At 40.7% G+C, this 22,881-nt stretch overlaps 1 protein-coding gene across 2 annotated transcripts in view; it reads left to right on the top strand.

Annotated features, from left to right (window-relative positions):
- frmd3 (FERM domain containing 3) overlaps nucleotides 1–22,881 on the top strand; it is a gene marked incomplete at its 5' end in the record, with an annotated part of 102,446 nt that overhangs the window by 62,747 nt on the left and 16,818 nt on the right. For both annotated transcript variants that reach the window (XR_013817351.1, XM_079827689.1), the window contains 4 exons: nucleotides 4,571–4,659; nucleotides 7,902–7,976; nucleotides 8,125–8,193; nucleotides 9,745–9,869. Coding sequence is in view for 1 of the 2 variants with exons in the window: in XM_079827689.1 (XP_079683815.1) it covers nucleotides 4,571–4,659; nucleotides 7,902–7,976; nucleotides 8,125–8,193; nucleotides 9,745–9,869 (358 nt within the window). The remainder of the gene's footprint in view (nucleotides 1–4,570; nucleotides 4,660–7,901; nucleotides 7,977–8,124; nucleotides 8,194–9,744; nucleotides 9,870–22,881) is intronic.

Raw genomic sequence — 22,881 nt, 5'->3', positions numbered from 1 at the left:
AGATCTCTCTGAGCATAGCATGGGGGAGCACTCTGACATTTTGCTTTATTTTAATGATATGACTCTAAGCTCAGTCTGAACATACAGCAGTGAATTGCAGGGGGCGGCAGTTTGATGCTAAACGGGCTGGAAGTGGTTTGTATTGATTTCTGCCTGGATTCACTGTTCTGCTTAGTACTCCATCTATTGATCCCCGGGTCAGATTACACATGCATAGGGTTAATGGAACATATTCTCCTGACAGTTCTGTTTTTTACAGCACTTTATCAGACCTCATATATATCTCGGTCACATTGATCTAACACATACATATTCACCTCCGCTTCAGACCTGGACGTATAATCCAGCACATATATTTGATGGGCTCAGGTTGTCTCAGAGTTTGGTTGCCAGTTTAGCACATTCACTCCACTGTAATCTCAAGCATGTTAACGAGATAACCGGTAATCTGATGCCTATCGATCCAGTAGAAAACCAATACCGCTATGCATTTTCATTACAGCACTGATGTAGCTTTCGTCCTCTCATGCATGATGATTAAACTAACATATAATTATCATGTCCTTCTGAACCGTTAATATAGCGTTTTAGTGGTGATAAAACACAATATAGAAACATTTATGATGTGAAATACAATTTCATTAGCTATTGTGTTAACTACCGTACAAATGTTTGAGGTCAGTAAGATTTTCTTTTGAAAGAAAACAATGCTTTTATTCCACAAGGATGCATTAAATTAATCAAAAGTCACAGTAAAGACTTTTACATTCTATTCTCTTTCAAATAAATGCTGTTTATGAAATACTTAGATTATGAAAATTGTTAGCATATAATAATTCACATATGATGGATTTTAAGATTGAAAAAAGACAATCCGAGACATATTCCATTCCTTAATGCTGAATTATAAAACATAGTTCCGGTGCAAAAATAAGCAGTAATTGGCCTTCTCTGCATAATCCCTGGCCTATCTTCCACCCCAGTAGGTGGATTTGGAGGCTTACGCTGGGCGCTGGAAGGGGCAGCAAAAGTGGCGCTTTGTTAGGGATCCCCAATTCATTGGTACGGTCCGGCGTGACGTAGAACGAGGGTTACATATGTAACCGAGACGTTCCCTTTCAGTCGGTCACGTTCAATGTCACGCCGGAACATACCAACGAATTGGGGATCCCTGTTCAGCTTGACCCATACAGTAAAGGCCATTACATACTCCGCAAGAACAGAGAAAAAAGTTCTCGCTCCCAGGGCTGCGAGGACAAAATTACGTCATTTTGTTCTCACAGCCCTGGTTTGGGAGTTCTCGCAGCTTGTTCTCGACACATCATCTGAGCAGAATTTTTTTCTTGTGGGTGTCCGAGAACTATTGTGTGATTGGCCAGAAATTTAAAGTGGGCAAGGCCTCTGAGGACTCCCCAGATGTCCGGCACCTGTTCGGCACCTGCTTTTCTCGTGAAGTATGGAATGTCCTGGCCAGAAGGAACTTTGTTCTTGCTCTTGCCGCCTCGAGAAAACAAACACATTTTTTTGTTCTTGCGGAGTATGTACCAAGCTTAAGACTATTGGATAACACTGGGAAAGGCCACATCCTACCCGTAGGGAGGTGTCATGTGGAAGTTACACATATGGAATGGCCATTAGGGCAGTGCTATATACGGAAGGTCTCTGAGGTGGCTTCGGCCTTTTAGGGGGAAGTCACCACCGGCTGGGACGACAGAGCGGACTACGGACTATAAGAGCAGAGTAGGCTCATGGAAAGGAGGGATTTAGAGAGACTGATTCATCCATCGAGTCGTTTGAGAATCATTGAACATTGTGGTGATGTGCAATGTATATTATAAGAAAATTAAACTGTTTTTTGACCTTTGATGCATGTAAACCTGTTGGTGGAGACCTCCAAAACTAAATTAGGAAACTTTAAAATAGCATAATAGTGGCTCTTTAATGGCTTGTTTAAGCGAGCACATGGGAGGATACTGGCTCTACACAAAAGCTATAAATTCTAGCAAATGTGTTGGGTGTCACTCAGCCTGCAGCTCACATATATCTATATCTGTCAGCGAGGCACCTTGCGGAAGGAGCACTTCTGGTAGAGTGAGCTCTCAACCAGAGGGGGCACGGCATGCCTTGGGTTTGGTACACCTAGACGATGGATCCACAATCTAGTGGGCCATCCTCTGCTAAGAGACAGCCTTTCCCTTCTGCTGGCCACCATAACAGATAAAGAGCTGGTCTCAGGTCCTAAAGCTCTGCGTTTGTTCCACGTACTAGCGTACAGCAAACAAGTCTACCTGTGTGGCCCTGAAGTGCCTCCAAATCAGCTGGACTGCCTGGGGATGAAGTCTCCACTCTCCCTGAAACGCAGGCGGTTGTGAGAGCTCATCAGTTGCACGAATGAGCAGGCCCAGGATGTGAATGGTACGAAGCGACTGCTTCACATCCCAGGGGAGTTGCGACATTTGCCTCATAATGAAGCAATCCGAGCAGCATTACTGCGGCTGCAGATGCCATATGCCCCAGGAGCCTCTGAAATAGTTTCAGTGGGGCCGCTGTCCTGCTCTTGAGTCAATTCAAGTGATTGAACACCGTGCGAACACGTTCTTCTGTGAGACGTGCTGATAGGCTGACCGAGTCTAACTCCATACCGAGAAAAAAGTGTTTGCTCTTTTCCCAGCTAACCCGAAGCCTCAGCTGGCTGAGGTGTCTGAGCACCATGTCCGTCTGAGCACAACTACTCTCACGATTGTGCCAGAATGAACCAGCCATTGAGGTAGTTGAGAATGTGAACGTCATGTTCTCTCATGGGAACGAGGGCTGCCTCCACGACCTTCGTAAAGACGCGAGGCAACAGGGACAGTCCGAAGGGGAAGACTTTGTACTGATATGCCCGGCCCTCTAACGTAAAGCGCAGGAACGGTCTGTGCCGAGGGAGAATTGAGAAGGGCTCAGTTCAAAACTCACAAGTCCAAGATTGGTCGTAACTCACCGCCTTTATTGGGTACAATGAAGTACGGGCTGTAGAACCCTGACTTCATGTCGGCTGGAGGGACCTGCTCTATCGTCCTTCGTCAGTAGGGCTGTGATTTCTGCCCGTAAGACAGGAGCATCCTTGGTCAACACGGAGGTGAACTGAATGCCCCTGAACTTGGGAGGATGGCGGGCAAACTGAATCACATAGCCGAATCTGATGGTCCAAATGAGCCAGTGAGATGGGCTGGGAATCTCTAGCCAGGCTCCCAGGGACCATACAAGTGAGGTCAAAGGGACCACAGACGTGGAGCAGCGACGTGGAGGACAGGTATCCGACCCGGAAGGCACAGTGTCCCGGAGTGGGGTCTGAGTGTGCAATGCAACACTTACCTGGCTCCACGGTTGGGCAGGGGGTGCATGAGAAGGCATAGCATCCTCGAACCGCATGCTGCTGCCTGCTGGCGATAGGAGAGGGGGATGAGAGTGGCAAGGCATAGCATCACACACTGCCCTCTTTTACTGAGAATTTGGGTACCTCGAACGCAAAATGCAGAAACGGTCTGTGCCGAGGGAGAATTGAGACATGAAAGTACACGTCCTTTAGGTCGATCACTGCAAACCAGTCTTGGGGACCGATGCATTCTAAAATGCATCTCTGTGTTAGCATTTTGATCGGGAGGTTGTGAAGGGCCCTGTTGCAAAACTTGCAGGTCCAAGATTGGTCACAACCCACCACCTTTCTTGTGTACAATGAAGTACTCACTGTCACCCTGGCTTTTCGGAGGAACTAGATCAGGGCATAGCAGAGGAGACTCTACCTTATTTGAGGTCTCGAGTCTCGACTGCAGCATTGCGCATCTAGAGTACTGAATGACGCACTGGGTTGCTGTGACATCTCAGCTCGAAGAGAAAAAGCGATGCAAGCGTGATGCAAGTGCGATGCAAGCACGATGCAAGCGCGATTTGAGACAGATTTGAGTTTTTGCAAACCATTAAACTCTTGTAAACATACAATTAACAGGCAAATGAACAATATTACTTATGAGAATTGTTAATTGTGATTATTAATCATAATAAATGTAATTATTTATTGGTCATTTCATTTGAGACTTTCATTATTCGTTGTGACTAACCACAATCTTTGTAAAATCATGGTGATGCACAGCTCCTTGTGATTTACTCCTTTATTACACTAATATATGTCCTTGAAAAACCTATTGCAGTATCTGTAGTGTAAATGAAGGTTAATAAGTGTAGTGTACATTGTGTTCGTTCCAGTCCAAGTGTCGCTTAACTGGTTGACCGTCTGGGCCGTTATGAATATTGATCCGCACTCTCATGTTCCCTGCACTCTTTCCGGTAAAGCCGTCCTGCTGTCCGCAAATACACTCAGAGGCCATCACTCTCACTAACATGCACACAGATTTGGGTCAGCATTTTGTTCAGCTCTCATTATTTATGACATTGTGCTCAGATTCCATCTCAGTGTAATTTATAGATCTTTTTATGTCCTTTTACCTCCCCGTTCACTTAAGTTGATTGTTGTTACCTTTGCTTAGATTCCACACTTAGTTATTCATTCTGCCTTTTCATCTCTCTGCAGAAGAAACTGGTTCTGACATTCCACACCTCCACACCAGCAGCCTGTAAACACCTGTGGAAATGTGCTGTGGAAAATCAGGCATTTTACAAGTGAGAGCCGTCCTTTTCTCTCTCTCTCTCTCTCTCTCTCTCTCTCTCTCTCTCTCTCTCTCTCTCTCTCTCTCTCTCTCTCTCTCTCTCTCTCTCTCTCTCTCTCTCTCTCTCTCTCTCTCTCTCTCTCTCTCTCTCTCTCTAGAATTTGCTTGTGGTTTGGTGTTTTTATACAGTTACATTCAAAGTTTTTTTTACTTTCTGTTTATCAAATAATCCTGAAAAAACACAATGGTTTTCACAAAAAATATTAAGCAGAATAGCTTCAGCATTGATAATATTAATAAATGTCTCTTGAGCAGCAAATCATCATACTAGAATGATATCTGAAGGATCACGTGACACTAACGACTGGAGTAATGATGCTGAAAATTTCAGTTTTGAAACAGGAATAAATTACATTTAAAAAAACTAAATTTTTAATTTTTATTTGAAATATATTCTTTTTTTACAATATTACTTTTTATTTATTTTTTTACTGTAGCATAAGAGACTTTTAAAACGCATTTAAAAATCTTGCAAACTTTGTATGGGTCATTCTCAGAAAACAGTACTAATGCTATGCTAAACTAAATTTAAAGTATGTATGTACTGTATGTTTATATTTATAACCCATGATTTTTCTGTTTTTTGTTTCAACCCTGTAAAATACAAAATCTTTTGGAGTTGAAGATCAGTGAAAAAAGTCTGATAATATATTACACCACTTAATTTACAGTTATTATTTTAGTCATATTCTTAGGAATGTTTCACTTTGATAGACTACTGCAACAATGCAAGTTACTTAATGAAATATGGAAACCTACCTTTGTTTTTTATGATTTCACTCCTCAAATCATTATTTTAAAAGAGATGTCACAACATAACAGAGTTGAACAGGAAGTGCATAAAGCATTTTAGAATAAAAAATACATTGTGAAAGCATGAGAGAACACGTCTCCACTGCTCTAGAGTCCAGCGGCGTGCTTTACACCACTGCATCCCTTTTTCAATGAAACCTATAAATATACATTTTTAAAAATGGCAAACTTACATTTATATAATAATGTGACTAAGTTCTGGATCCTGGTAATTCTATCAGTATAAGGTCATGGGGACAAACACGATACATGAATGGCACCGCTTCCTGAGAATGACCCTGATATAAGTGCCTTATGTCTCTTTCTCTATCTCTAGTTACTATGTGTGAGTGGTATCACATTACTGTTGAAAGCCCTTTAATTAAGAGATTTAATGACAGCAGGCCTGCACACATCAAACAAGGACACTGGCAGTTATCCCTGTCTTCATATTAACAACACACCCATCAGTCAATCAACGACAAACTGCTCTCATGAGCATGCCACACAGTGATTATGAGTGAAAATCTGCTGAAGTATGCTGAATGGATTTATATATAGCAAAAAGTGTTAAATGGAAATGAGAATACTGCTGTCTGTAAGCTAGAAAAAACAGCAGGCACAGACTCCATAAGGTCCCGCTTACAGGACATACAATGTAAGATATGCTGGTAATAAAGATACACACACAATGCAAAACACGTTTATTTCTAAAGCACATTTTAAAACAGAAAGTCCAAAGCTCTTTACAATTCAAACTTAAGGTTACACTTTATTTTGATTGTCCACTTTAGACATTCTGCTAACTATAAGTTGTCAGCTAAACTCTCATTAATTTGCAACTACTTTCTTTAGAGTATTAGCAGACTGTTAGGTTTGGTTTATTAGAATACTTTGAAATGTAGTTGCAAAATTACTTATAGTCAGTAGAATATTTGTTGGGGAGCATTAAAAGAAAGTGTCTGCAGATATCAAGCAGACAGTCTACTAATACTCTAATGACGGATATTTGACATGTAGTTTCAAAGTTACTTATGATTAGTAGAATGTCTATCGAAAAGCGGACTATAAGTTGACTATCGAAATAAAGTGTTACCACTGTAAAAAAAAGAAAAGTTGACAACCTAAAATTTGCAACTTGCTGCATAGCTTTTTTGAGTTTACTCAACTTTTAAACAAAGTAGTTCACTTAACTCAATTAACTGAGTAAGGTCACATGTCTCCCAATTTAAGATCTTTTGTTCAGCTGATTGAGTTTTCAAAGTTTTTTGATTTTGTGTTGAACATGTTTATTTTGTTATGTCACCGTCATGGTGATCAGTGTTTTCTTTAGTTTGACAGTTTGACGACTTCTTAATGTTAGTGTTTCTCTGGCCACTGTAACTGAGTTTGCTATGGCAAGAAAAGCAAGAGAAAACACAAGCAGATGCTGTTGGCTGCTTGATGATAAGAATATAATCATTGTGTAGTGGCTTAATTCACTGATTTAATAGTTTAATATGAGCAATATACTATTAACTTTGTTTAATTGTGATTTTAGAAAAGAGCCAGCACGATTTTAATCAGAAAAGGTTTAAAACCGATTGCACACTAGGCACTTTGACCTCCTGTGAGACTTACTCGGCCTATGAATCTCAACAATGGTGACATGCTTCATGCCGCAATGCATTCTGGGAGCCATGGATGAGTTTTGCATGATGCACCCAGAATGCATTGTTATCTTTTTGCAACTTGTATGCGTGTTAACTTGCATTTACAAATGGAATTTACAATTAATACTAGGTTGGTCCAACGATTGTTGAACCAACTTATTTTCATTGGTTAAGCCAACTTTTTTTTTTACATTTAATTGTCCAGTTAACTAAAACATAATCATTTGTCAAAATTTTTGTGAGTTGGATTTTTTACAGTGTAATACATACTTTCACACAGCATACATACTTTCAGTAAGACGCATTAACACCAATGCAAAAGCTACATAATTAGGTTTTAAGACAGTTTAAAATGAAGTGGAAGATGGTAAACACACATGCTTACATTCAAATCATTGCCATACACAGATAAAAAACATTGGAACATTCCAACACAGAAGTTTTCATACTTCATTTGAGCAAATAGCTAATGCACAATTGTGTCACAGGACAGATCATATTTTCCCCCACAGAATGAAAAACAAAAAGGTAATTGCGACTTTTTATCTCACAATTCTGACTTTTTTTCTTGCAATTGCGAGTTTATGTCTCACAATTAGAATTTTTTTTCTCTCAGAATTGCGAGTTTTAAACTCACAATTGCGAGAAATAAAGTCAGAATTGCGAGTTTATTGTGTAAGGCAATTACATAAGCAACACGATTTCAGTCATAACTAAATGTTATTGCATTTCTCCGATTTATGTGATTTAGATGTGCAAAGTCAAGTCAGATAAAGACGGTGTCCAGCAGCAGTATATTTTTCAAGGGAAGCCGATTTCGCTACAGGTGAGATGATTTGGTTGCATGCACTCTTCTCTGATTGGAGTAAATCATATGTCAGACATGCAAATATGACTATTTTCCTATTATTTATGTTTCATTTTATTTCACATTATTTAAGTGGATCAAATGATTGTTTCTGGTTTAATTCCAGTGGTCGGGTGGCTAAAGAAGTGATTGAAGCCAGTTCAAAGATTCAGAGAGAACCTCCTGTTGTACACAGGTCAGCATCATTTTCAATATATATTACCAGCACTTTTCTTACTGTATCTAGAAGACGCTTCACTCAGCCAGACTGATTATGGGTTAGAAGGTTGTGGGGATCGAGTTTAAAAGGGCCATAATATCCACTTAGCATTTTTTTTTTTATAAAATCCATTTACTGTGTAATCTAGTTAAGCTTTCTTTGACCAAACAGCTATAATTTAGTTTAGCGTGAAAATTTTCCATCCTCACGCTGACCCTCACAATTAAACAAATTCTATTTTTGACACTGTGCTTTTGAGACTTATGTATGAAATGACCTCATTACCCTTGTAATGTTTTTTTTTACATTTTACATTTTAAAATTACACTTGCATACTTAATATGGAAATAATAATAAAAAACATTTGGACATTTGATTGCATGTAATTTGCAATTCAATTAAAATGTATAAACATTTATTTAAATAAATGTGTAAGTATACATTTGTAATGAACTTTTCATCAGTTTAGTATATTTAGGCCTGGTTTTACAGACAGGGCTTAGATTAAACCAGGATTATGACTTAGTTCAATTAGGACATATAAGTAGCTTGTATAATAACAAAATATCTATTATAACTTTTTTGACGTTTTGGTCACTTGGCTGTTTCCTTATAAAGGTCCAGAAATTCAGCAAGTTTTTTTTAATCAGGTGTGTGATGTTCTTTTTTTAAAAATGATGTCACTACGTTGCTGTCTTGCCACCAGCCAATCACTGCATTGCTGATCATGTTTTTGAGTATCGATATGTCTGCCCTTTCCAATGAACACGAGAATGTGCAGTAATCTCAGACAAAATAATCCAGATATTTTAATCAGATCCGCAAATACGTTTGAAGAACCAAATTAGCCAGATATCAGTAATCAAGATTAGAAGATCTGTGATCTGTTAAATCATCAGATGTATTAAGCGAGGTACAAATAACAGGTCTGTTGATGATGTCTTGTATTGTGACATACACTATATTGGCAGAAGTTTTGGGGCGTATGCCTTTACATGCACATGAACTTGAATGACATCCCACTCTTAATCCGAAGGGTTTAATATGGAGTTGGCCCACCCTTTGTAGCTATAACACTTTCAACTCTTCTGGAAAGGCTTTCCACAAGGTTTAGGAGTGTGTTTATGGGAATTTTTGGCCATCCCCAAACTGTTCCCATAAAGTTGGGAGCCTGAAATTGTCCAAAATGTCTTGGTATGCTGAAGCATTAAGAGTTCATTTCAGTGGAACTAAGGGGCCAAGCCCAACCCCTGAAAAACAACCCCACACCATAATCCCCCCTCCACCAAATTTTACATTTGGCACAATGCAGTCAGGCAAGTACCGTTCTCTTGGCAACCACCAAACCCAGACTCGTCCATTGGATTGCCAGACAGAGAAGCGTGATTCGTCACTCCAGATAACAATATAGTATGGCAATTTAGTGTATATAGTATCAAACTCTTTTATTTAAAAAAAATCATATCTTTATCAAATTATGTTTTACCATTGTTTGTCTTTCTGTGTCTGCTTTTGTGTGTGTTTCAGGTCTCAGTTTGGCCAAAGCAGAAGCTTTACTTCACTCAGTCATAAACATCTCATAATGAACATGGAGCCCCTCCTACCAGCACTGAGCTCCAGCAGGGAAAACAGAGACTCCTCAGCAGACATTGGTAACACTCACAAACACACCTGCATGCATACACACCCTAAAGGTGAACCTTTTTCAACTGTGAAAATCTTTATCCCTTAAAGAAAAACAAACAAACAAAAAATGAACAAATATAATTAAAATGTTGTTCATTCACATGAGACGCATGAGGTCATATTAATATACTAGAAGAGCTGTTTTTATTATACAAGAGTGTGATTGATTGATATGGAAGAGCGAAGAGCAAAGAAAAAAAAAATCACTCTACTTACCAAAAGGAGATTAGTCAGAACCATCATCTTTGGGTGAGATAGTTGGCGAGAAAGGACGATAGAAGAAAAATCGGTGCATTTCAGAGCTGGTGGAAATTGTTACGAATACCATGGATAAACATGAAAACAAATATAGAAGTATTGGATCAAATAAAACCAGGAACGTCACTAGAAACTGACGTCACTAGACTGCAATTGACTGACTATGGCCACATAAGGAGATGGCAACGAGCACACTGGCTTGACACATTCAACTCAAACACTGATATGAACAAAAAACATTTGAAAGGAGCAGTGCTCGACAGGGCAGCATGTATAATGCTTATTCATAAGGTCACTAAGGGTCAGATACGACTAAATGGATAGATCATCACTTTTGCTAGAAAATAGCTAAATCAGGTGTGGATAAACAACGTCTGAAGGTTTAAGCACTGCTTTTCACTGACCTTTGAAAAAAATGACTTAATTTAGTCTTATCTTAGTAAAGACATGTGTCGACCAAAGCATTTTTTCCAGCTGGAAATGCCAGCCAGCTAAGCGTATTTTTTTCAGTTGAGACGCTTGGGTTGCTATGATATGGAATATCCGTGGTGTTTGTAGTATCTGATTTCTTAGATAGTTTGTTTTTTAATATAATTAATGTTGACACAATGTAAAGTTCTTGCTCTGGTCTCTGTTGATTTTGTTTTGTTGCAGTGCTTGTTGTCATCTGTTGTTGTACAAGCAGTATGTGATGTTTGGTCGGTGTTGTATTTGTCCCTCACATGTACCACTGTGACTGCGCAGCAGGAGAATAAGAGAAACAGAGGAGGACATGGGGAGGAGGGATGCTGGAAGAATTGTCACTGGGATGACGTAGTGACTGCTGCTTATATACGCTCGTAATGATGATTGACAGTGTTTAGGCTCCCGAACCTACAATTGGAACTACATTACGTATCATTATAAAGTCTATCACTCATTGCCAGGACTGGACTGGGGCTAAAATTCGGCCCTGGACAAACCCAGCCCATCAGGCCCATGAGTTCACCCGTGAATGTTTTTGCTTGAGTAAGGGCCTTAAATTCGAGTAAATAAATAAAACTAGGACAGGGACAAATAATAATGGATATTATTGAATTTACTGCAAATGCAGTTAACATATTTAATATTGCACTTTTGTCACACAGAAACGCACTTGACAGTAAAGAACTGATTTTGAGCTAGGATGCATTAAAGTAAATGTACTGCTATTAAATGCTGTCATCATTTGCTCACCCTCAAGTTGTTCCAAACCTGTTTGACTTACTCTCTTCTGTGAAACACAAAAGAAGATATTTTAAAGAATGTTGGCAACCAAACCATTTTGGTTTGGCTACCATTGAATATTGTATGAAAAAAAAAAAAAAAAAAAAAAGACTCAAATAATTTTCTTTTATGTTACACAGAAAGAAATTCATTCAGTTTTGGAATTACATTAGGGTTGACTACCCATTTAAAAATATATATATATTTTAGAGTTAACACCTAATTAATGTAAGACACTGATATATATCTTTCATGAGGCTCTCATTGAAATAACATTTAATTAAATTACATTTGAACAATTAAAAAGTTCATAAAACATTTAAAGAGAAAAAAAACCTTGTCCTTAATTCATGGGATCCAGGCTGTTTTGTTGAATTATCCTTTAACCCAAATGAAATGTTATTTATAGTTAAACTGTAAGATCATCACAGGTAAAACCATGCTCCTCATTACATGGTTTTAAAATAAATAAATAAATAAATAATAAACTATTACATTTATAATAAAAAATATTGTAAACACGTAGAAAATACAAAAAAAGCATCTATAAAAGTGATTTATATTCTGCAATATTTAATGTAAGTAATAATAGCAATATTTTTTATAAATTTCTAACAAAAAACACCCCATTTCTTCACTGTACGTAGCTGCAAGGTAAATTATTATAAAGGTGTGGTGGTGCTAGATTGACAAGTTTGTAGTTATGTGTATTGGCGTTTTCCAATTTACCTCATCATGTATTTACATGGTCGTGGCTGTTTTCAGCTTGATTCACCACAGAACCTGTAATGTTCCCATATCACACGACTGTATCAAACAACGTCAAAGTGTCGTTCATCACTTCATAGAGCAGCAGAAACGCAGCACACGTTTGTCAGCGGCAGCACTGTGTGGATATTCGCTTTTTGCAGTTAAAAAAGCGCCTAATATGGAGGAGGGGAGGTCTCTCTCGCTTTGGCAATTCAGAAGACAAACCAATGTATCAGCCCCAAAGTGCGTTGGCCCACCGGGAAAATGCCCGGTATGCCCGATTACCAGTCCAGCCCTGCTCATTGTATATTTTGCATAAAAAACTGACCTAGAGCCCCTTTAAAACAGACGGTGTTGCCAGGTACAATGCCCACCATTCTCAGGGGATCTGTTCAAAGTGAGCCGATGAGGTGCTGGTATCTGTGGAGACTCCAATCAGGGCATTAAAAATATTTGTGAATATCCCAGCAGACAGCATGTTAGCAGTGATTAATAAGAGCCTGCTCGGGCTTGTGCTGTTAGAGGTGTGCATTGAAGCAATGACACACAAGGACACATGCTAACAGAGTTAGAAGCTTCTGGTTTAATGAAGTCCTTGAATTGAATCACTTAGCTGTTTGAATTCAGATAGTTTGGAACAGAGTTAAGGAGGAGCATGATTAGAGTGTTTCATGTAAGGTTTAGTCACGTGAGTCGGGGGAGATAAAGCCGTGGATTCTATGCGAGGAGTCCTGAAGCTGGTTCATCAAAATTAAGCCCCTTAAAGATAAAGTTACCAGAGGAGAGGACAGGGTTTTAACAACTGAATGTCACACTGGCCCTTCTCAGAGGTTCCCTGTACATCCTGTATGAAAACAATGTGCTTGCTAAGACAGATATAGAGATTGGAATAAACTAGTATATTTTACTAAACGTTAAAAAAAGTCTGCTAAAACGAAATGCATTAATGCAATATAAACCTATTTATCTACTTTTCTTATTTAAGAGGGGAACCATTATGTCCTTTTTCATGTCCTTGATTTTGATTTTGGAGTCTACTAAAATAGATTCCCTTTCAGTTGGTCACGTTTGACATTACATCAATGTATTGGGATCAAATCTGGGAGCCCCTTTTAGCTTTGAGTGTATACAGAATGAGCCAATGCACTGTGGCTTGTGAGGTTTGCATCTTGCGCTCCACCCTGCAGAGCGGGGATAAATACGGAAGCGGATGCAGCGCACTTTGTTCTTCACTTCGGAGCCGAGCAGATGTGTTTGTTCCTGTCTCTGAAGAGTGTACAGAGTAAAAGTCTCTTTCAGCGGTGGTCGCGAGCTCAAACAACTGCTGTTATCACAGCAATTGAGGGCAGAGGGCATCTTCAAAGAGACTTTTGTACAGTACAGCTGTGAGGTTCAGTGAGGGCGTTCCTTTTGGAGTGTGCACCTGTATATGTGCCGCTGCAAGTTGAGAGAGCTTATTTCCCAAAAAGTGTGACGCGTTTCTGCATGCAATCGTTCCCTGTCACTAGATGACTTCTCAAATACTGTGGAAGCAGCTTTTGTGGATAGTTCTTGTTCTCACTGTGGGAACATGACTAACTCTGCCTTAAGGTCGAGACTTTCATACCTCAGAGAAGGTGGAGTCCCAATACCTATACTCCGATCTAGTCCCTTTTCTGCCCAGCAGAAAAGAGCTACTTCGGCAAATAGCCAGGTTGACCGGAGGATTATGGTCAGGGCTTCCCCGCCGAGTGCATCTCCGTGGGCCCCTGACCTGTAACGCTGCAACTGGTGGAGCTTCGGAGACTGTCCTGGTCCTCCTCAAAGTGGACGTCCAACCTTTTCTTTCAGAACTCCAGCTGATGAGCAGATTTCGATCGCTGCATCGGAAGGAGAGCTTCAGTCATCAGGGGATGAAGACTCAGCTGCGTTGTCGCCTTCTGGGCAGATAGCTCTGCCCGAGCCTGACCCAGAAATGACGGCTATGTTGTGGAATCCTCCACCATGTCCCGAACCTTCTAGGTTGGATGATTGGTTTCTCTGGGTGGGCTGCCCTGCTTCTCAGCATCCCGCCCCGGCTGCTTCAGCCCCGCATGCCATGGGTATCTTAACAGGTGCATCAGGCCCAGGCGCTCATTGACATGCACAAGGGTAGGCCTGACCCAGAGCTCTTGAGAGAGCTGCATGTGGCGACGGACTTCGCCCTCTGGGCGATGAAAGTAAATGCACGTTCTGTTGGTTGGGCGATGTCCACCATGGTGGTCCAGGTCCATCTCTGGCTCAACTTGGAAGATATGAGGGAGGCCAATAAATATTGGTTCCTGGAATCCCCCATTTCCCAGGCTGGGCTATTCGGTGATGCAGTCAAGAGCTTTGCCCAACAGTCCTCTCCTCTCCTGCAGCACCACTCCTTCCCCCGGAAGAGGGCCAGGGCTGAATCCTTTGTTCTTGTTTGATTTGTGTTCCGCCAAACTTAAACAAAAGAGCTATATTTCCAATATACCCGCCAGCGGGGGGGTGCTGGCTGTGTTCAGGACACACTCAAGAGGTCTCCACACACCCTTGTTGCCCCCAGCGGAAGCAGGTAAGTGTTGCACTCCGCACTCAGACCCCGGACCGCTATGCCATCCGAGTCGGGTCTCTGCATTCCGCCTCGCTGCCCCACTGCAGGTACGTCTGCAGCCCGAGTGCATTATTTGTATTTAATGATTTCCTTTTTCCCCAGCTCTGGATTGGTTAAGCCGGGGAGGCTGGGACATAAAGCTGGAAAGGCGGATCACACACGGTCTCTCTCTGCCAGCAGCTGACGCCACAAGCTATTCACGCCACTTTGTCTTTTATTATTTAGTTATACTTTTGTTTTAAAGTGGGGAGACTCCTTTCTTTAGTTTGATTAGTTTCCTTACAGTTACTGCGCTCCCCATCTCTTTCTTTATTTTGTGAGTAAATTCTGTTAAATAAATTACTTTTACAAAGCACTCCTGCCGTTGTCCATCCTTTATGTTACGTGTCCCTTTTATCCTAGACGTTTAAACGGGGACCGTTACAGTCCCGCTTGCTGGATGTCTGGGAGCCTGGCTAGTGCTTCCCAGCCCGTTTCACTGGCTCATCTGTACTATCAGAACCCAAACTTTCAGCCCATGGTCGGACCCTTCATTTCTACTGGCAGGAGTTCCCCTAGAAAAAGTGTCCAGACATGCTGTGGTCTTCACGGATGCCTCTTCAACCGGATGGGTCTGTGGACAGGGCCCCAAAGTGCAAAGTCAGGGAGGACAAGGAGCAGGTCTTGTTAGTTGCACCATATTGGCCCAACCAGACCTGGTTCCCAGAACTAGTTCTCCTTGCAACAGCCCTCCTTGCGACAGCTCTCTATGAGGCGCCTCTATGCTTTCAAGTGGAACCTGTTTGTTGAGTGGTGCTCTTCCCATCGGGAAGACCTCTGGCAATGTTAGATCAGTTCTGTGCTCTCCTTTCTACAAGATGGGTGGGAGCGAAGGCTGTGTCCCTCCACCCTCAAAGTGTATTTAGCCGCTATCGCCACACATCACGATGCAGTTGATGGTAAGTCCTTGGGGAAGTACCCTCTCTGGACTTATCTCTGGTGCTTATGGCACTGCAGAGAGCACCCTTTGAGCCTTTGCAGTCAGCAGAGTTAAAAAAAACTCCTGAATGCATTGGCCTCCATCAAGAGGGTAGGGGACCTGCATACATTTTCGGTCAATGAATCATGCCTAGAATTCGGTCCACCCTAATATGTGCCCATGGTTCCCACCACTCTCTTCAGGAACAAGGTGGTGAAACTGCAAGCAGAGGCAGGCAGACCCAGTCCTGGCTTTTCTCTGTCCCGTCCACACTCTGCGGCTATACATGGACAGATTGCAAAGCTTCAGGACCTCAGAACAGCTCTTCATCAGAGGCCAGCAGAAGAGAAACTCTGACAAGAGTCTCTAACAAGCAGAGATTGGCCCACTTGGAGTGTTGCCTCTTCCTGGGTGCTGGCGCTTTGCTGACAGATATTTGTGGAGCTGGGGGCTGGGCGACACCCAACATGTTTACTAGATTCTATAGCCTCTGTGTAGCTGGTCTCGTCCCATGTGCTCGCTTCAAATAGCCAGTAACACCAAAGTACCCGGCTTGCTGTGTCATTCCCCTCCCCATGGACCGGATACATGCACTTAATTCTCCAGTAAGCTCCCGCTTGGCGAACCCTGTTGAGCTCCTCCGTCACCCTTGGCAGTCAGACATTGCAGAGCATCTGACGCCAGGCCTAACAATCGTATGCATTGGTGGAACCTGTGCTAGGCTGGGTCCCATATGTTGTGACTCGTAATGTCATAATGCCGAACATGACCGACTAAAAGGGAACATCTTGGTTACGTATGTAAACCTTGTTACCTGAAAGAGGGAACGGAGGCGCTGCGTCCCGTCGCCACAGTTGCTTTTCCACCATGGCTGAGTCACTGGCTCTGCTCTTCAGTGTAAGACAAAGTGCGCTGCATCAGCTTCCGTATTTATACCCGTGTTGCGGGGCAGAAATCATGCAACAAATCTTGCACGCCAATGTGCATTGGCTCGTTCTGTATGCACTCAAAGCTGATAGGGGCTCCCTGAAGTGATTCAAATACGTCAGTGATGTCGACGTAACGTCTCGTTCCCTCCTTCAGAGAACGAGTTACATACCTAACCCAGATGTTTTCATGCTTGAATGTTCAAAAAACATCATTTTGCACATATTTGACATTTTTGCAGTACTTCTCTTCCCAGTCTGTCAGTAACGCTCTGTTTAGTTCCTGTCTTTATGAAGCCCCTCCTTCCGAAAAGCACACTGTTCTCTGATTGGTCGGCTGGACCAGTGTGTTGTGATTGGTCAACCACTTTGAGCACGTTTGGGAAATGTCACGTCCACCATAACCGTGAGTTTCAACACACTACTTACTCAACTTAACCAGGCCTCACAACCTTTATTTTGCGTATATCTTGGGTGGGAATTATTTAAATGAGGAATATTGTAAAGTGTTTGTTCCTGAAAGAAAGCTCAAGACTACAATCGAGGCATTTCAGGGTGTTCAGAAACAGTGCGCACTGATATAGAGAATAACTCCTATTGAAGTGATTTTGTGCGTTGTAACTTTGCACACCTTGTTCATGCTCAAACATTAAATTTTTTTTGTACAGTATTTGGTGTTTTTGTGCAGTACCAAATCATTGGGGATTGTGTTCTAGGGTCAAACTGTGTTTCGGTTTTCCAACTTGGAGAACAGTGACTAATACTTGAAAGTATACCTTCTCTTTGGTACAATCAATCTGTCAGCATAATGCTAAAGTAGCTTGTAGCTTTTTAAGGGGGAAATTTACAACTCAAGCAAGTGACAACAACATAGCTTGATTAAAATAGACCTCATAGGCTCAGCTCTTAGATATTACAGCGGCTTTCCAAATTACACTGTCTATTAGATACTGCAGGTTTAAAGGCTTTCAAGTCTTCCCAGACAAGCCTTGATTGCTGCAAGGAATTGATTTGTTAGATTAGACAGTGTTATCTGCTTTGGGTGAGAAATATTTAAATTGCCTTTGATTTATTTTAAATTGTCAAACACTTTTGTTTTTTTCTTGCTTTGCACCACAATAGTACTGCTAGAAGCCTTAAAGGATATTTGACCCAAAAATTAGCATTTTGTCATTTACTTCATTTCTGTCAGGTCCATTAAGTCAAGAACACACAAACAATAATAATAATTAAGAATTTTTTATTGAATAGATTGCAAACAAGTTGATGTTCCTGAATTGAAATTTGGCGGTATGGCTCTGTTCAGGGAGTCCTCTGACCTTTCATGAGCACCATGAAATAGCAGAGAGTCAGAGGACCAGCAGCAGCAGCATTAGGGAACGCTCACAGTTTAGGACTGAGAGCTAAAATATCCCCCTGTGAACAGAGCAGGCAACATGACAAAAGCAAAATGCCACGTTATGCATAAGGAGGAGCTGGGGAGGTGGCGGGCAGCAGTAGCGAGCAGCAAGCATGTATGAGCAAACCGAATGTGCTTTAAATAGGGCGCCTTGTTTGAGCTTTGGCCATTGAGCAGCGAGGGGAGTTAACCAGCTAATGCAGCTCAGCTGAAGCAGATCAGCTGGAGCAGATCAGCTGACGGGACAGTGTTGTTACAAATAACATAGCAGCGTCTTGACTACCTGGCCTGCCAGAACTGACGCTGACGCTCAATTCGTTAGTCATTCCAATTATTTTCTTTCTTCTGAGAAACACAAAAGGAGAAGCTTAGACACAAAAGAGATTCATCAACATTGTGAGTTACCGGTCTTCACGGCCCTATTTCTGATCAAACAGCTTATAAAAACTCTGCAAAATAAGCCTCAAAAGTTATTAAAACTGCAACAGCACGTTCATATATGTTTTCGAAGCAGAGTACAAATGCGAACAGCTGTGCATTTATTCATGCATTAAATTATAGCTGCCATGTAGGCTAGAGTACTTGTGTAATTTATGGTGAGCTTACAAAACCAATTATAATATATGTTAGTTTTGTTGTGTGTACTGTAGCGTGAATTTAAGGAAAGCTTTGATGATTTTGAGAGTGAAATAAAACTGAATAGGGCTGGGCGATTAACAATATCATATCAAAATCATGATAAAATGTACATGGATAGTAATGATAAGCTCTAGACATTTTTACTCGATATGGATTAATCTAACAGCCAATCACACGGCAGAAATAAATGCGACAACAGCCAGTCAGTGCATGTCACTAATAAGTGATTTCTGCGTGTGTGAATGATTGGCGCAAACTGTCAAAATAAAGGTTTGGTTTAACTTCAAGAAATGATGACAGAAATATATCACTACTGTACTGTATACTAAAATGTACTTTTTAAAGTAATAATAATAATATTATTTCTAAGGAATATCATAAAAACAAGATATTTTATGTTAAATTTATACAGTGCCGTTGTGCAGCTTATTTGAAAAAATAAATACAAATACGTTTGGTTGTAAATTATTGCTATATAGTTTCATTTGATTACATTTTAAAAGCTTGATTTAAATTGTTAACGTTTATATATATACAGGTGCTGGTCATATAATTAGAATATCATCAAAAAGTTGATTTATTTCACTTATTCCATTCAAAAAGTGAAACTTGTATATTATATTCATTCATTACACACAGACTGATATATTTCAAATGTTTATTTCTTTTAATTTTGATGATTATAACTGACAAATAAGGAAAAAACTAAATTCAGTATCTCAGAAAGTTAGAATATTACTTAAGACCATTACAAAGAAAGGATTTTTAGAAATCTTGGCCAACTGAAAAGTTTGAAAATGAAAAGAATGAGCATGTACAGCCCTCAATACTTAGTTGGGGCTCCTTTTGCCTGAATTACTGCAGCAATGCGGCGTGGCATGGAGTCGATCAGTCTGTGGCACTGCTCAGGTGTTATTAGAGTCCAGGTTGCTCTGATAGTGGCCTTCAGCTCTTCTGCATTGTTGGGTCTGGCATATCGCATCTTCCTCTTCACAATACCTCATATATTTTCTATGGGGTTAAGGTCAGGCGAGTTTGCTGGCCAATTAAGAACAGAGATACCATGTCCTTAAACCAGTTACTGGTTGCTTAGGCACTGTGTGCAGGTGCCAAGTCCTGTTGGAAAATGAAATCTGCATCTCCATAAAGTTGGTCAGCAGCAGGAAGCATGAAGTGCTCTAAAACTACCTGGTATACGGCTGCGTTGACCTTGGACCTCAGAAAATACAGTGGACCAACACCAGCAGATGACATGGCACCCCAAACCATCACTGACTGTGGAAACTTTACACTGGACCGCAAGCAACGTGGATTGTGTGCCTCTCCTCTCTTCCTCCAGACTCTGGGACCCTGATTTCCAAAGGAAATGCTAATTTTATTTCATCAGAGAACATAACTTGGACCACTCAGCAGCAGTCCAGTCCTTTTTGTCTTTAGCCCAGGCGAGACGCTTCTGACGCTGTCTGTTGTTCAAGAGTGGCTTGACACAAGGAATGCGACAGCTGAAACCATGTTTTGCATACGTCTGTGCGTAGTGGTTCTTGAAGAACTGACTCCAGCTGCAGTCCACTCTTTGTGAATCTCCCCCACATTTTTGAATGGGTTTTGTTTCACAATCCTCTCCAGGGTGCGGTTATCCCTATTGCTTGTACACTTTTTTCTACCACACAGCCAGCCAGCCAGTGAACAGCCAGCCTCTTTTGCAATGACCTTTTGTGTCTTGCCCTCCTTGTGCAAGGTGTCAATGGTCGTCTTTTGGACAACTGTCAAGTCAGCAGTCTTCCCCATGATTGTGTAGCCTACAGAACTAGACTGAGAGACCATTTAAAGGCCTTTGCAGGTGTTTTGAGTTAATTAGCTGATTAGAGTGTGGCACCAGGTGTCTTCAATATTGAACCTTTTCACAATATTCAAATTTTCTGAGATACTGAATTTGAGATTTTCCTTAGTTGTCAGTTATAATCATCAAAATTAAAAGAAATAAACATTGGAAATATATTAGTCTGTGTGTAATGAATGAATATAATATACAAGTTTCACTTTTTGAATGGAATTAGTTAAATAAGTCAACTTTTTGATGATATTCTAATTATATGACCAGCACCTGTATGTATATATATATATATATATATATATATATATATATATATATATATATATATATATATATATATATATATATATATATATATATATATATATATATATATATATATATATATATATATATATATATATATATATATATATATATATATATATACATTTGCAATCGTGCTGATATTTGTAAAAAATGGCACTCTTGCTCGTGTGATATTGTAATATATATCCATCATATACAAAATAAGACAAAAATTAATTGGGACAAAAATGCCAGTGTATATTGAATTTTAGGGGCATATAACTGCAGTGAAAGCATGAGTGACAACGTTAAAACTTACCCAGTTTCTTCTACTCCTCTCTCCCTAAATCATAAAACATAGAAACAACCCCCCCCCCCCCCCACCCAAAAAGGAAAACACAGAATTCAGGGGAAAATATTATGGATTTCATGGGCTCCTAAATTAAAAGGTAGCTACTCTGCAGAGTTTAATCATGAACAAAAAAGTTTACATGTCTACATTCATTCTCAAGCACTAACAAACGTGGAATTTCCATTCACATTAATGGTAAATGAATATCATAATAAATATCGATATCGTATGATATTAACAAAATATTGTGATAATATCAGAAGTTATTGTTGTGATGTCAGTCTCCCCTCTTTCCCCCTCCACTCCGCTGCTTACCACACTCACTTTTGAAGCATTTTTATCAAAACTGTGGTGAGAACTAACTGCTGAAACAGGGGGTTTCATGACCCTTAAATAAAGTAATGAAAAGAGATTGTTCAGGGACTACAGCGTGACACCTCAGACCGGGATGAGTGTGATGTCTGCTAGCTGTACTGTACTCCGGAGTGGATCTTTTCACCGTAATCAGCCCCTGTGATTAGCAAAGCCTTGTGCCATGACTGATGCTGTATAAATAGCTCATCCTGCATTTGGGCTGATCCGGCCCCTAATGCCTCGACTTTGTTAACACTGTCAACATGCCCGCTATCCGGTGAAGGAAAGGGGCCGGCAGGACCCCATCCTATGGGTGTGTGCGATTTATTACAGCATTAACCCAGTCGGAAGACTCAGGGAGAGTGTTTGACATCATTCAACCGAGCAGAAGCTGTGAGAAGGTCACTGCAGTAAGGTGGGATTGAGAGGGAGGTGTAGAGGGGGTCAGATATGGAGGTTCTCGGAGAGCAGGGGGAGCGTGGAAACGGCGTGCATAGTGCGGTGGGTTGTGAAAACGTTACTGAGGAATGTCTACAAGAGGATGCAGACGAGGTTCTGAACGCGGTTTTGGGTGAAAGTTTGGAAGAGCGGGCGGAAGCCATTCGCTGTCAGGTGAAGATCACAACACGTCACAATCTGCAGCTCCGCATGGCCAACTACACGGCACGAGACGTATATGTGCGCTTGCTTGGCCATGGAGACCGCATCTCAGGAACCGGTACGGAAGCTTCCAAAATACTGATTCCTACTTGATTTCTTCATTGACTAGAAACCTTGCATCATTCTGAACAAATTAAAGGGATCGGTCACCCAGAAATAACATTTTATCATCCTTTACTCACCCTTATGTCATAACAGAAAATATTTTAAGAAATTTCTCAGTGTATTTTTTTTCTCCATTCAATGGAAATCAATGGCCACCAAAACTCTTTGGTTACCAACATTCTTACCAACACCTGCAGAAGAAAGAAATGTATACAGGTTTGGAACAACATCAGGATGAGTAAATACTTTCCTGGATGAACTATTCTAGCTTGCCAATTCAAGTCAAGTCAAGTCACCTTTATTTATATAGCACTTTATACAATACAGATTGTTTCACAGCAGCTTTACAGTGATAACAGTAAAATTATGCATTTAGGCTATTGTTCAGCTGAAGTCAGTTTAGTGTTGATTCTGTTCGTTGTAAAGATCATCATTTCATCTCTAAAGCAGTTCAGCAAAAAAATGTATGTCATCTTCCAGCTCAGTTCAGTTCTCATACAACCACATCAGTACAGTCAGATCAATAACATTGTTGAATATTAAGTAACCCCAACTAAGCCAGCAAAAGGTGACAGTGGCAAGAAACCCAAACCCAAACTCCATCAGGT

This window comes from Gobio gobio (assembly GCF_949357685.1).
Source record: "Gobio gobio genome assembly, chromosome: 10".
NCBI lineage: Eukaryota > Metazoa > Chordata > Actinopteri > Cypriniformes > Gobionidae > Gobio > Gobio gobio.
The sequence above is the reverse complement of the archived record's forward strand: the minus strand, read 5'-3'. Positions and strand labels throughout refer to the sequence as shown.